At 42.0% G+C, this 12,256-nt stretch overlaps 1 protein-coding gene across 7 annotated transcripts in view; it reads right to left on the bottom strand.

Moving 5' to 3' along the window:
• mbnl3 (muscleblind-like splicing regulator 3) overlaps nucleotides 1-11,672 on the bottom strand; it is a 28,288-nt gene extending 16,616 nt beyond the window's left edge. Inside the window, exons 1-2 of one of the 7 annotated variants that reach the window (XM_061048318.1) lie at nucleotides 11,392-11,672; nucleotides 3,080-4,121 (exon numbers count right to left, since the gene is read on the bottom strand). In XM_061048318.1, the coding sequence (XP_060904301.1) occupies nucleotides 3,080-3,253 (174 nt within the window). In that variant the 5' untranslated portion in view covers nucleotides 3,254-4,121; nucleotides 11,392-11,672. Of the gene's footprint in view, nucleotides 1-3,079; nucleotides 4,122-4,211; nucleotides 4,333-4,497; nucleotides 4,640-11,391 lie in introns of those variants that run through there. The other 6 variants (XM_061048315.1, XM_061048311.1, XM_061048316.1 and 3 more) reach the window with 6 other exon arrangements.
• Between the last annotated feature and the right edge of the window lie 584 nt (nucleotides 11,673-12,256).

The following is a 12,256-nucleotide window of genomic DNA, read 5'->3' as shown; positions in this document are numbered from 1 at the left end:
ATTGAGATGTTTTGTTTTAAGATTGCTGTTCCAAATAGAAATGTAAGAGTTTTTTCATCTCTAAAATTCTATTGGGTATTTCTATCATGTCATATTAAAGCCCCCAGAACAAGTTGATTAATCAAGTATCAAGTATTCAGCAGAATGATCAATTAAAACATCAGGTGGTAGTTGCAGCATTATGATGTCATCCAGAAGTGACACTGCGGTTGAATGGACTGTGTGATGACGCCCAAACTAATCATCTGAGATGACAGCAGCACTCCAGTTAATAGGTAAAGAGAACTAGGCGGCGGTCTGTCCCCTCCTTCCCCCCACAGCAAGTTCAGACTGACCAGACAGAGCTAATGGAGCAACAGGGAATGACAGCGATCGCCTCAGAGTCGGCTTAAAGATGCTAGATAGGGGAGGGACAGTGAGGAGAGAGGCCATTAGCAGACAAATCCATAAAATTAACAAAAGAGCGCAGGGTGGGGGGAGAACAGTAGGAAGGAGTGATGCTGTAGAGAAGCTCTGTTGGGGACAAAGCAAGGTGCTCCTTTTTTTTTAAAGTCAGTCGACCACAAACAATGGCCGTCAGCTGAGTATAATCCTGCAAAACAATGAGGGCAGACACTATAAAGAGGTGGTTGTTAACGTACTGTGCTGGTACTAAAACCCTGCTGCAGTCCAAGATCAAAACAGCTGCTTTGACTTTCAACTGTCACCAACCCCAGTACCTTCTCAAACCAATGACATGCACCCGGGGCCTTCAAACAGCCAAACATGCCCTTTAATTCTTGTCCGCTGCTTTTAGTACAAAGAAACTCGCCTTTTCTCCCATGAATGAAACCAGTACAGAGCCAGGCTGTTGCTCTGTGCTAAAAACAGCCGTGCCACTCAGTAAGATCAAACTATCCAATGGGTACACACTCCTGTGCTGTTGCTAGGCCCCCCTCTCTGTTCCTCTCCCTCTCGCTGCCTCTCAGTCTCCCTCCTGCTCTGGAGGACATAACAGAAAAATGGCTGAATAATAAATTCTAACTCGATAAACGAGGAGACAGCAGCTGCACTCAGACAGAAAGCCCCTTGTCTGGGTTTCACTTTTTGCCTGCACGAATGCTTGTTTGAGAAAACCCTCTCACATGTATCCACACGCGTGCACACCGGGGAAAGAGAAACAGTCACTTCCAGATTTTGGAGCGACTGGCCATTGATATTTAGAGCACTGATAAACCTACAGTGAAGCATCATCACTTTTCTGCTGAGTGTCAGTAGATGTAGTGTTTTAGTTCTGTGGTAGAGGAGAGAGGAACCAGCAGAGCAGCTGCAGTGATGGTGGAGAGACACAAACGGCAAGCCCACATCACTAAAGACAGACAGACAGTCAGGAGAGCGGCTTTATGAGAAATGATGTCTACAGGCAAAATGCACACAATAAATATCTTAAATAACAAGACCTGCTATTGGCAGTGCATCCATATGACCTTCGATAACTTGCCTGGTTTAACGGAGGGTTAGGTAATATGACAATTTATACCGTAGCCAGTGAAAATCCTTGATCCTGATTTGCTTGAAGCTGTAGATTAACCTTAAGTGAGCAGACATTTTTGATGTTGGATTTCAGTTGTTAATTTACCTCATTTGCCAAGTTTTTGATTTACTTCCTGTAAATTAACTAGCCTTTTACAAATCAACATACTGTATTATTTCAGAATATTTTAACATATTTATATCTGTAGGCTCGTTAATAGTAGTCCAATAATCAATGTTCTTGTTACCTTAAATAGCTTGCTGTCTTTGTCTATTCTTGAGTCTGTACATGGGGAAGTCAATATACATTGGCTGATTCTGATTCTACTCTGAAGCCTGTTTGGTTTAATATCTTACACACACTATCATCAAAGGAATTTTGTTAGCTTTTGTTAAGGACATGGAAAGTCATGTAAACAGTGTGTTTTGTAACCATAGACACTGCTGCAAGGCCACACGATGAACATTTTCCTCGAGTATTTAAGTTACAGAGTGGAACACAAACTATACCTAAACTTAACATTATGGAGATCTAATTTGGTTCAGGGTTTTTCCAGATCAATCACATCGACATATGCCCTCTATCATGACATATACGAAACTACAAAATGACCTCACACCAGATCACCCTCCTTTAGTTTATATGCACCCTTTTAGACTAATTGAAGATGCGCTAAACCTTAAGTGACCAGCTTCTGTTCTCAAGTCTTTCAAAATGAGTCGTGGAGAACTGACTGCTTTCTACTGAAGATAAACCTACAACACAGTAACAATCAAATCAAATTATGATCAACTTCCCAGTCCCCCAGTTAATACAACTAGACATATAAATTCAAGAAATATAAATTTGGGTCGTTTGTAAGATTGTATTGGGCACATTGTTGAACTGAATTGAACTACCTCGACCTGACAAATCTCAGACAACCCACTAAACCATTTCAACTCTCATTTAAACTAAAAAGGAAAAAGGTGGTTGTGATTTGATGTGTGACATAGCCCTGAAGTTGGTGTAAAATGATCATCATATTTCATCATTCAATTATATTTTATACATTTTTCACCTGAAGTATACAATAAGAGATTACGGCTAGGCATTGGACAACAAAAAATTTAAATAATTTAAAAAGGTTTATAAAACATTAACAATTTCAATTAAATTAAGCGCTATTACATGAGAGGGAGCGACATCCAGGCAACGTTTGCCCCACTCCGAGGGGAAATAAAGGCAATAGTCAACGCGATGCCGACATTCAGCACATCTCAACCTCAAGTGTGATTCCGCCTCCATACTACAGCTATACAAGTGGCTAAAAGTTGTAAAAAATAAAGAGTTTTTTACTTTTACTTCATTCTATTTGGGGGGGGGGGCACCTTATCTGAAAACAAAGACCGCCTCTGCTATAAAACACAACAAATTGTGTTTCTGTTGTGAGTCTGTAATATTTGTTTCATACTATGAAGGGCCAAATACATCAGCTGACTTGACACGGCTGACTTTGCATGTGTCTAAATTAACTAGATATAATATGGCAGTGACTGAGAAGTGCAATGACTGTGGCATTGTTACCTTGAGTGAGTCAAAGCAGGCGATGACACGGCCGTTCTCCACATGGCAGCTCCGGGCAGGATGGGCAAACTTGCACTCCGCATCAGACCTGGAGCAGGTCCCTCTCTGATACTCACGACACACTTCCAGGGTCAGCCATTTGGTGTCCCGTCCCATGCTCATGCTTATAGCCATCAGAATCTCTCAACAACACTGAGCAGCGGTGGAGACAGATGGATGGAAAACTGTCTAATGAGAGCAAAAGTGACTAATCGTAACGCAATAAAAAAAAAAAAGAGAAAAATCCCCGGCAAAATGGAGAGGAAACAGAAGCAAAAATATTTTTCCTCTGTGCAAAAAGGTAGCAAGTCCTTTTGGGTGGTTTATTTTAGGGGATGTTTATTAGTTCTTCCTGGGAAAAGTGGCAGCTGAAGTTTCAGGGCGATGAGATAGAGGGGGCTGACTGTGAGCAGAGGCCAGCTCTGTCTCAAAAAAAAAGAAGGAAAAAAACCTTAACTAGTCTGAGGACATCACTCCAGCATGCTTGGCTGTGTCACAGAATGTCTGTGCCTTTACCTAAATCAACCGACAGCTTCGGAAAAGTCACTGTTATCTTTACGTCAACATGGCCACGGCTGAGGCAGTCGCTGTGGGGCTTTTTTGTTTGAAAAAGTCAGAAAAAGTAGATTTCTAAAGAACAACAAAAAGCAGAACCTTATAGGGGTAGGTGTCCTCACACTGATGAGACAAGGTGGCGGCTTGGCTCGGCGTTTGTGGGGGCTGCAGCTCAGCAACGTGGGATGGATGACTCTGTGGCTGTCAGGGTAAAATACAGCCTCCACTCAAGGCCAAACACACACTGAGCCAGACCTGATCTCGTCCAGCAGTCAGACAGCAGCTAACCAGCAGCAGTGGACAACCCGGCACAGTAGGCACTTTGGAGTTCCACTTCCTCCTCTTATATCAGTCTCTTTCTATCCCCCACTTCGCCGTTGATAATTCTTCTGTTGTCATCATCCTCAATGACCTCTCTCCTGCATGTCCTTGCTTGTTTTGCTGCAGACTGTAAAAAAAAAAAAACGAGAGGCAAACATTAATCCAAAGCATTAGCAAAACACCAGCCTGTTGAGGAGAAAAAACGGCAAGCTACAACCTCAGAGCTTGTTTAAAGGAAGGGTGACGAGGACCAAGAGGCACGAGATTGGGAGGGGAACAGCCAAAGAGAAGAAAGCGAGGACAAGCAAATAACAGAACAGAGCATACGGGAGGAAGGGAGGCAGCAATGAACAGGAAAGGGCAAGCTATGTCTTGATTAAGTGATACAAGAGAGAGAGAGAGAGAGGGAGAGGGAGAGAGAGAGAGGGATGGAGGGGGATTGCAGGCAGGACAGAGATGGCACTTAAAATACCCTGAGATGGAGCAGAAAGTAATTGACTAACTTGACATGAAGCTCCAATATAGAGGGAAAAGCAGTGTCCTTGAAATCGTACGACTGGCACATGTGGGCGACACCAATGATTCCCAGACAGTTATTAATGAAGAAGTAGGAAAAGGAGAGACAGGGCAGAGAGAGAGAGAGAGAGAGAGAGAGAGAGAGAGAGGGGGCAGTTCTTCACAACTGCAGCTGCTGTGCTCAATGCAGTGTTCCAGCCAATCTGACAGACTCTTGCAGGCATGCAGAGCACTTCATTGCCCAATGACAGGGCAGTTTCCACAGCAGCTCCTCCCACCATAGAGCCAATCCTTATTCCTCCCAGGCTCATTTCACTGGTACAGCACAGTCATGGCTGAGCCACATGCTAGTATTACACTGTACAACAACTTTTGGCTCACTTTGCCCTCACACAGGCGCGGAGGACTAAGTTTGACTCTGCTGCAGTGTAATGCAGGGTGGACGCATGCTGTGTCTGCTGCGCGGTTCTCTATTCGGCAGGAGAGTGACGTGTCTGCACACTAACTGAATACAGATCACAATCAGTGACGAGGCTCAATAAAGAGAGGAAAACTACAGGTCAGATTCCCAGGACAAGGCAAAGTCCAGACGGTGCTGTGGGATTATGTAAAAACTGATATGAAAAAAGAAGGCTGTCCTGTATGCAACAAAGAGATATGTGAATTAATGCACAGGGCTAATAAACAATAGACAAGATGAAGGAGAGGAGGGGTATAAAAAAATAGGAGGAGCAGCAGAGGGTTGGAGCAGATATTATCTGTCCCTGCGTCTGATGGCAGCAGACACAGACGGAGGAACTGACGGGGGGGAAGAGTATGAGGGAACGTGAGTGTGAGCATGCAGACAGACAGCCCAGAAGGAGGAAACTGCGGTGGATAGGGAGACAGAGGGAGAGGGTGGGTGGGGTTTGGGGGGGGGGGGGGGGGGGGTGTTGAATTGGTACACCAACCTTCAAACACGAGAACAAAGACACATCCCAGCCCAAAAAGAGGAAGAATGAGAGATAAAGCAGGTACAGCAATTGCTTTGCTTGCTAATCATTCTGCTTGTCTGTGCCGCCTCCTCCTCCCTGCCCACCTACAGATCGATGGAAACTTTCTCAGGGGGACGAGACAAGCACTCCTCCTGCAGCTTTGCCTGTCCTGCATTCAGTTCCACATCAAGCGCCCTTTGCTTACGCACACCCTTACAATGCAGCTCGATATGCACCTATAGCATCATCAAAATGCTCCTCAGCAACACTCCTTGCTCTCACCACACCAGACACCAAATGGCGCACAGTTGCCATTACAGCCATTCCTGGAAAGCTACGCAGCAACAATGGCTCTGGTCCAAAGCCATTCTAGTTCACACTGCAAGCTGTACCTTTGAATATACACAGTAATGACCTTTCACTAGCTTATATGTACCGCTGTGGCTCTGCTCTCAAGGAGTTAAACCCTCCACAACATTTGTTTAAACAAGACTTTCCTGGATAGTATTCCCTTTGGCCTCTATCCGGTAATGCACAGATATTGAAGGACAATGGGGGAGTTACAAATAGAGAAATCATGCCATATTGAAATGCATAAGTTGGTAAAATGTGACATGTGTTAGTTACAACATGTTCCTGAAAAGACAGATCAACGTGGCAGAGCCATTATCAAGCTAGGAGACAAAATAGGACAATTTTAGTATCTAGAATAATTATACTGATTAGTTACTCAAACAATTGTGTAAACACTTCAACTGAGAGTAAAAATCTTGAATCCAGGATTGTCTACCACAGAAAACAAAGTATCCGTATGCAGGCATGACAACTGTGTGAGAATGTACAAGTGCAGCTTTTAGCATTTAGGCAAAAATATTAACGTAGGCATGCTATCATTCTAAATATTAGCAGCTATAATGTTAATCCTTTAACAGAAAAAGAAACATCAGAGAGAGAAACACTCCCAGGACGGTGAGGCCAGACACAGAATCAACACAAAGTACAGCTGATGCTGATGGGAATTACTTTCGTTTTGCGGTATTTGGTCACAGACTATTTGAAAATGTTGAACCTGATGATGACTCTGGAGGAAATAGCAGAACCTGCATCATTATTAGGATTAACTGACTTACATGAACGTGTCATTGTGAAGGTGTGCCAATCCATGCAACAGATGTGACTATTTGACTGAAATGGACGGACAGACATTGCCCTTCACAATGCACCACAGCTAGCATGGAACAAAAGTCACAGCATCAAAAGCGTTGCTGGACTCCACTTTGTATTAACACTGTAAGACTAAACTGCACATTAGTCAGGCAATAATTTAATGACAATTATCATATCCCTCTCTAATGATCTAGTCTGCCCCAACTTTGTCACTGTTTGTTAAACATGTTGGAAATGCCCAAGAAATATTTAAGTGTCAATAACTTTTATTAAACCCAATAAAAATGTCTGCCAAAAATGTACAAAAACAACAGACACATGCTCTGACTGCATGAAGAAAAATAGGTCTAATTCCCATGCTTTTGAAATAATCATCCTACAGCCTGCAATGATAAATGTATAACTACACATCTAATCATTATCGACAGATCCTGCATAAAAATGCAGAATCTGTGGGCCCAGGGCTTGATTTTGGTAAGTGTTCTGCCTTTCCTCCATAGTCCCAATAGCGTTGTCAATTTTTACAAATATAGCTACAAGTCAAGAGTCTGTATGGAAATCAAAAGGAGCAGAACACCATCCTCCTAAATGCAATGCAGGAAAACATCGGCAGCCATCTAAAAATTAGGAAGCTTTTATTAATCTCTTTTTTTTTCTCAACACTAACTTCCTTCTAGCTTCTGAAGTTGTTGTTGTTGAACTGAACTGAACAGTGGCAATGTAAGGATAAGGAAGTCTGAGGCAGAAGTCCTTTATCTTTAGCTGCTGGCAACACTGGAAACCCCGAGTTGGCCGTCGCTCCCAGAGGCTATAACATTGTATGACACTAGCCAATGGGCTCAGAAAAATTTCAACATTTCATAAAGAGCTCAAACATGAGAATGCTGGAAGATACAGAAGCAGACCGAACAGCAGAGAATAAAATAGACATTTGGTTCTTTTTCAGCCAAACGCTGATTGACCTCGGTCCACAAGAGAAGCACCATGCTTGATGCTTGAGGTATAGTGCACACAACAATGATCTTAGTGTTGTTCCTCACAACACTGAAGGGGTTAAAGCTCGTGGAAACAAAGCAAACATAATAAAGTATGAAAATTAGCTTTGACTTTTCTACGACAATAGTTATGATATGAACACTTACTGCATAGTGTAGACTCTGGGTGCTGTTATTAATTAGTCTGCAGATCAATTTCTTGAATTATATCTTTGGAAAAATGATGAACACTTGAGGACATCATCTACATTCAAATCAAATTCCAAAACAAAAGCTATTGTATGTCAAAGAAAACAGCAAATCGCCCAATTTCGGGAGCTGCAATATGAAAAAGTTAAAGAGTTATTATTGCAGGTTAACTAATCAGTAAAATTGACACATTCAGCCCCTATACAAAGACATGCTTCACATTTTCACTCTCAACTTAATTGTTAAATTGTGATGAATTTTTTTGGCCTACTGAATTTGTCCAACCTTTAGAGTGCAGTACAAATAGTCATTTGCTGGGATGCGGCATGGTGTATAAATATAGAGTGCCCCAGTTATAACAGTCATTATGTTGCTGCCTGTTCTCCAGGTGTCTGCAGAGAAGAGAGGGGCTTTAGCAGTCAGCAGGTGGGGGTCAATGTGTAGGTGGAACAGGATGGGGGGGGGTAAAGAGGACAGATCTAGGTGTCTGCTCCTGACCTGCGCACTGCGTCCCTCATCAAATAGTGCACCAAACGGCTCCCAGCTGTATAACCTTCATCAGAGCTCTGACGTCTGCATTATGACCAGTGAGTATCTGGTGCCACCTCGACAGGAAGCTGCACACCTTCTCTGCTCACACTGAAGGGTAGCTGTATACCAATACGACTAATAGACTGTCAGTCGTTCAGTCTAGGAAAAGGAGGCTGACACTGTGAAGATAAAGGCCCCTTTATTCTTTTTTTTTCTGCTGTCAGATATTTCCCTTTGCTTGTTTTCTACTATCCTGTTACATCCAGGGTTACATTTGATGAATATGTCTTTTTAATTTTTAGGCAATGGTTGATTGCAACTTTTGTTGGTTTAAAATGTAAAAAGTGTTCCATTGTTGCAATTTAAGATTATCTAACGGATCATGAGCATGATGTACATTTTTCAATGAATGGGAATGTTTAATGTCGTAGGCTTTAACGGCAGGCTCACCGGTTAACTACAAATTCTGAGAAAATGTTTGTTTACTCACTGCCGAGAATTTGCACTTCAAATGTCTGAAACAGTTGACATTTTGAAAAAAGTGAAGCTAATAAAAAAAACACTTTGTGTAGAATTTGACAAGACAGATGAAACTGGGCTGCAGACAGAAGTTGAAGAATGAACATGAGTGAAGGGGCTAGTTTAAGTTGAGGTATCTGCTGCAGTGGAAGTAAGACTCAAAGAGCTGAAACAATGTGAAACGTTGATTACACATTTACTCTTTCTTCTATAAGTGATCTTATTGTGGATTGATCTAGATTAAAGTTGGAGTAGGCAACTTTGGAGAAACCACCAGAAGAGTAAGCAATTTGAGATTATCCAACCGTACAAAATAACCAGGCTTTATTTTCCTGTGTCCCCCAAAACCTATAAACCTGCCCTGCCAGACCAATCCATAAACAACTTTAAGGAAGAGAGCAGGTGCATCTCTGACATCACCAACAGTATCCAACTTCCCTTTCTCTACCATTCTTTAGCCATGTGTTGGCTAGCTTTGTGGATATAGGCCAGCCCCACGCTACAGATTTATAGTTGACAAGTCACCATGAGTTGGGCTCATTAGTCTCCAAGTCAACGATATTTTATGCTACAAATTAAATTATTCAAGTATACAGTAAATATTTTGGCGGCATCAGCAAATGTTTGTGTCCCGAGAATAGAGAAAGAATAATATCAGTAACATTATCAACACTGTAACATAAAGCACTGATAGAAGTTGTTATATCTGTGTTGAATGTTTGCTCTACTGGTTAACATGAATTACTCTAGAGTAAGAAGAGCACAAGATGAGTGTTTCATGGTAATCATGTTGTTTATAAATGGCTAAAACAGGAGACTACAGAGAAATACCAAAACGGACAAATCTGAAATAGTTTTAATTGATACAAAAACAGAGATTTCCTTTAAACAGAGATTTTCCAAATGAAATAAAAACAATCATAAAAAGATAAAAAAGCTTAGTGTTGACAACAAATGATTTTAACTATATTTGCCTTTGGGAAAAAAAAATTCTGGAAAAGATCTGAGTCACAATTTCTGAGCTAACTTTTTTTTATCTGGAGTTTCCCAAAGCTTGTTGGTTTCCTCAAATACAGTGTATTAAAACACAAGCCTGATCTTTAACTAAGCAAAACTCACCTACAGACAACTCTTTCAAGAGCGGTAACAAGGACAAGAAAACAAAAAAAAAATGGATAACCTCAATGAACAGAATATTGATTAAAAAGGTGGGGGATCCATAAATCACAATGAGAGTGAATCCAGCAGCACGCAGGGACGGAGCAAAGTAATTAGGTTAAGTATCAGTAATCCTTTCATCTCATTAAAGCACCACTGTTCCCATTCAAACAAACATAAAACAGGCCTATCCTATCACAAAGTGGGAGAGACGTGAAATAATAAAGTTTAGCTCATCGCTGTAATATGGAGGCTAGTCCGAATAAAGTGTACAACCTGCAGCTTTCATTTTACTTCACCATAGCCCTGGTGAGATTATAAAAGTGAACAAACTGTATATTATAGTCAAATCTATAATGGTGTGTCAATATGACAATTTTGATTTGTTATCACTGCTAAATTGTTACTGAAACGCTTTATTTGCCCCATACAATATAGAGAGTTTAATGTGTGTGTGTGTGTGTGTGTGGGAGGGAAAATGAAAACAGGTTGTGTGGGAAATGTGGCAGTATGCTTGTGTGTGTGTGTGTGTGTGTGTGTGTGTGTGTGTGTGTGTGTGTGTGTGTGTGTGTCAGTTTATCAGTGTTTATATTAAGTAAAGAAGAACTAGCTAGACTGGTGCAGAGTCCACAGCCTGGAGGGAGTGTGAACTTGTCTTAACTTGGCTGGGTTGTTAAATAGGCCAAGATTATGGCATTACACCCACTGGATGTGCGTACAGTACATGTAGGCAACAAGTGACAACACAGTCTGCCATGGTGGCTTGAGTGTCTAACCCCTGAGGGTAAACAAGGACAACGCTCAGCCTGCCTGCACTGAATGCATGCATGGAGAGTGGCAGCAAAATCCTCCAAGCAGAAAACCAGGAAGCAACCTGCAGGTGCTCTGTACTTCTACCAGCAGCAATGCATGGAGGCAAAGACATTATTATAGTGACAAGACACAATCTGACAGTTATTACATACAGGCTATATGTCTTGAAAAAATCTTGAAACGCTGTCAGCCAATAATATCCTGCGCATTAGATTCAACCAAACCCTTGTGTGCAGATTCCAGACTTGAACCTGACTGTAGCCAATAGTATTATTGTAGAAATATGGAACATAGCCTTCAGCAAGGACAGATCTTAACAACACATAGGCCTATAAAACTGATATAAAGCCTAAATGTTATTACTGTTGTTCCCAAGTGTAACATACCAACTATACCCGTATTAAAAAAAACAACAACAGCAGCTTTGAGCCTCAACGCAACAGGAGTGGGAAACATATTTTTTAATAATGGATTGTATAATAGTCAAAATGAATATTGCTGCAAACTCAACTGCGTAAAACGTGCTCAGCCTCACCTGTTTACAGTCCAGTCTTATCCAGACTCCAGTGTCTTCTACGCCAGTTAAAAATGGTTATTTGCCAAGACGCATTTCGAGTCGCTTTGCACAGCCTTTAATTATGATAGGAAGTGAAATAATTCGAAAAAGCTTGTTTTTGTCAGGTATGAATTATCGGGTGAAATATAAACGTGTTCGCGCCGCGGCTAAGGGAAAGAAGCGGGGTTGGACTGGCATCTGCAACCAAATGTGTTCGGCTGCAACACCGACTGAATAACACATTTGAAAAAATTGAGGGAGGGCAAAGTGGTGAGGGAGGAGTTGGGAGAGAGAGAGAGAGAGAGAGAGAGAGAGTAGTGTGTGGTTTTGCCTTCGGTTATCAGGTAACATCATTAGCATCCAGGGAAATCAAAGTCACGACGACGTTGCAGGTATGCACAGCCTGTACACTTGGTTTGTTTCTAAAAACACACACACACACACACACACACACACACACACACACACACGCACACACGCACGCACACACACACGCACACACACACACGCACGCACGCACGCACACACACGCACGCACACACGCACGCACGCACACACACACGCACACACACACACACACGCACACGGCGGATGAAGGTCTGTTCTTGGTACGTGTGGTGTGACGCATTATGACCAGATTTTTTTACCGAGGGTAAAGGTAGGTGTACAGAATACCTAGTGTCAACATGGTTAGGAAAATGCTGGCCCAAAAATCCAGTTAGAGCCGAACACAGTTCTGTTACTGAAATAATGTAACCAAAGACTAACACTGTTGACATACAAAAGCCTATATGCAACTACCTACTTCCAAAAAAGAGGCGAAAGAGGCCTAACTAGAGATAAC

This window comes from Labrus mixtus, chromosome 10, assembly GCF_963584025.1.
Source record: "Labrus mixtus chromosome 10, fLabMix1.1, whole genome shotgun sequence".
NCBI lineage: Eukaryota > Metazoa > Chordata > Actinopteri > Labriformes > Labridae > Labrus > Labrus mixtus.
This window is presented reverse-complemented; position numbering and strand designations above follow the sequence as displayed.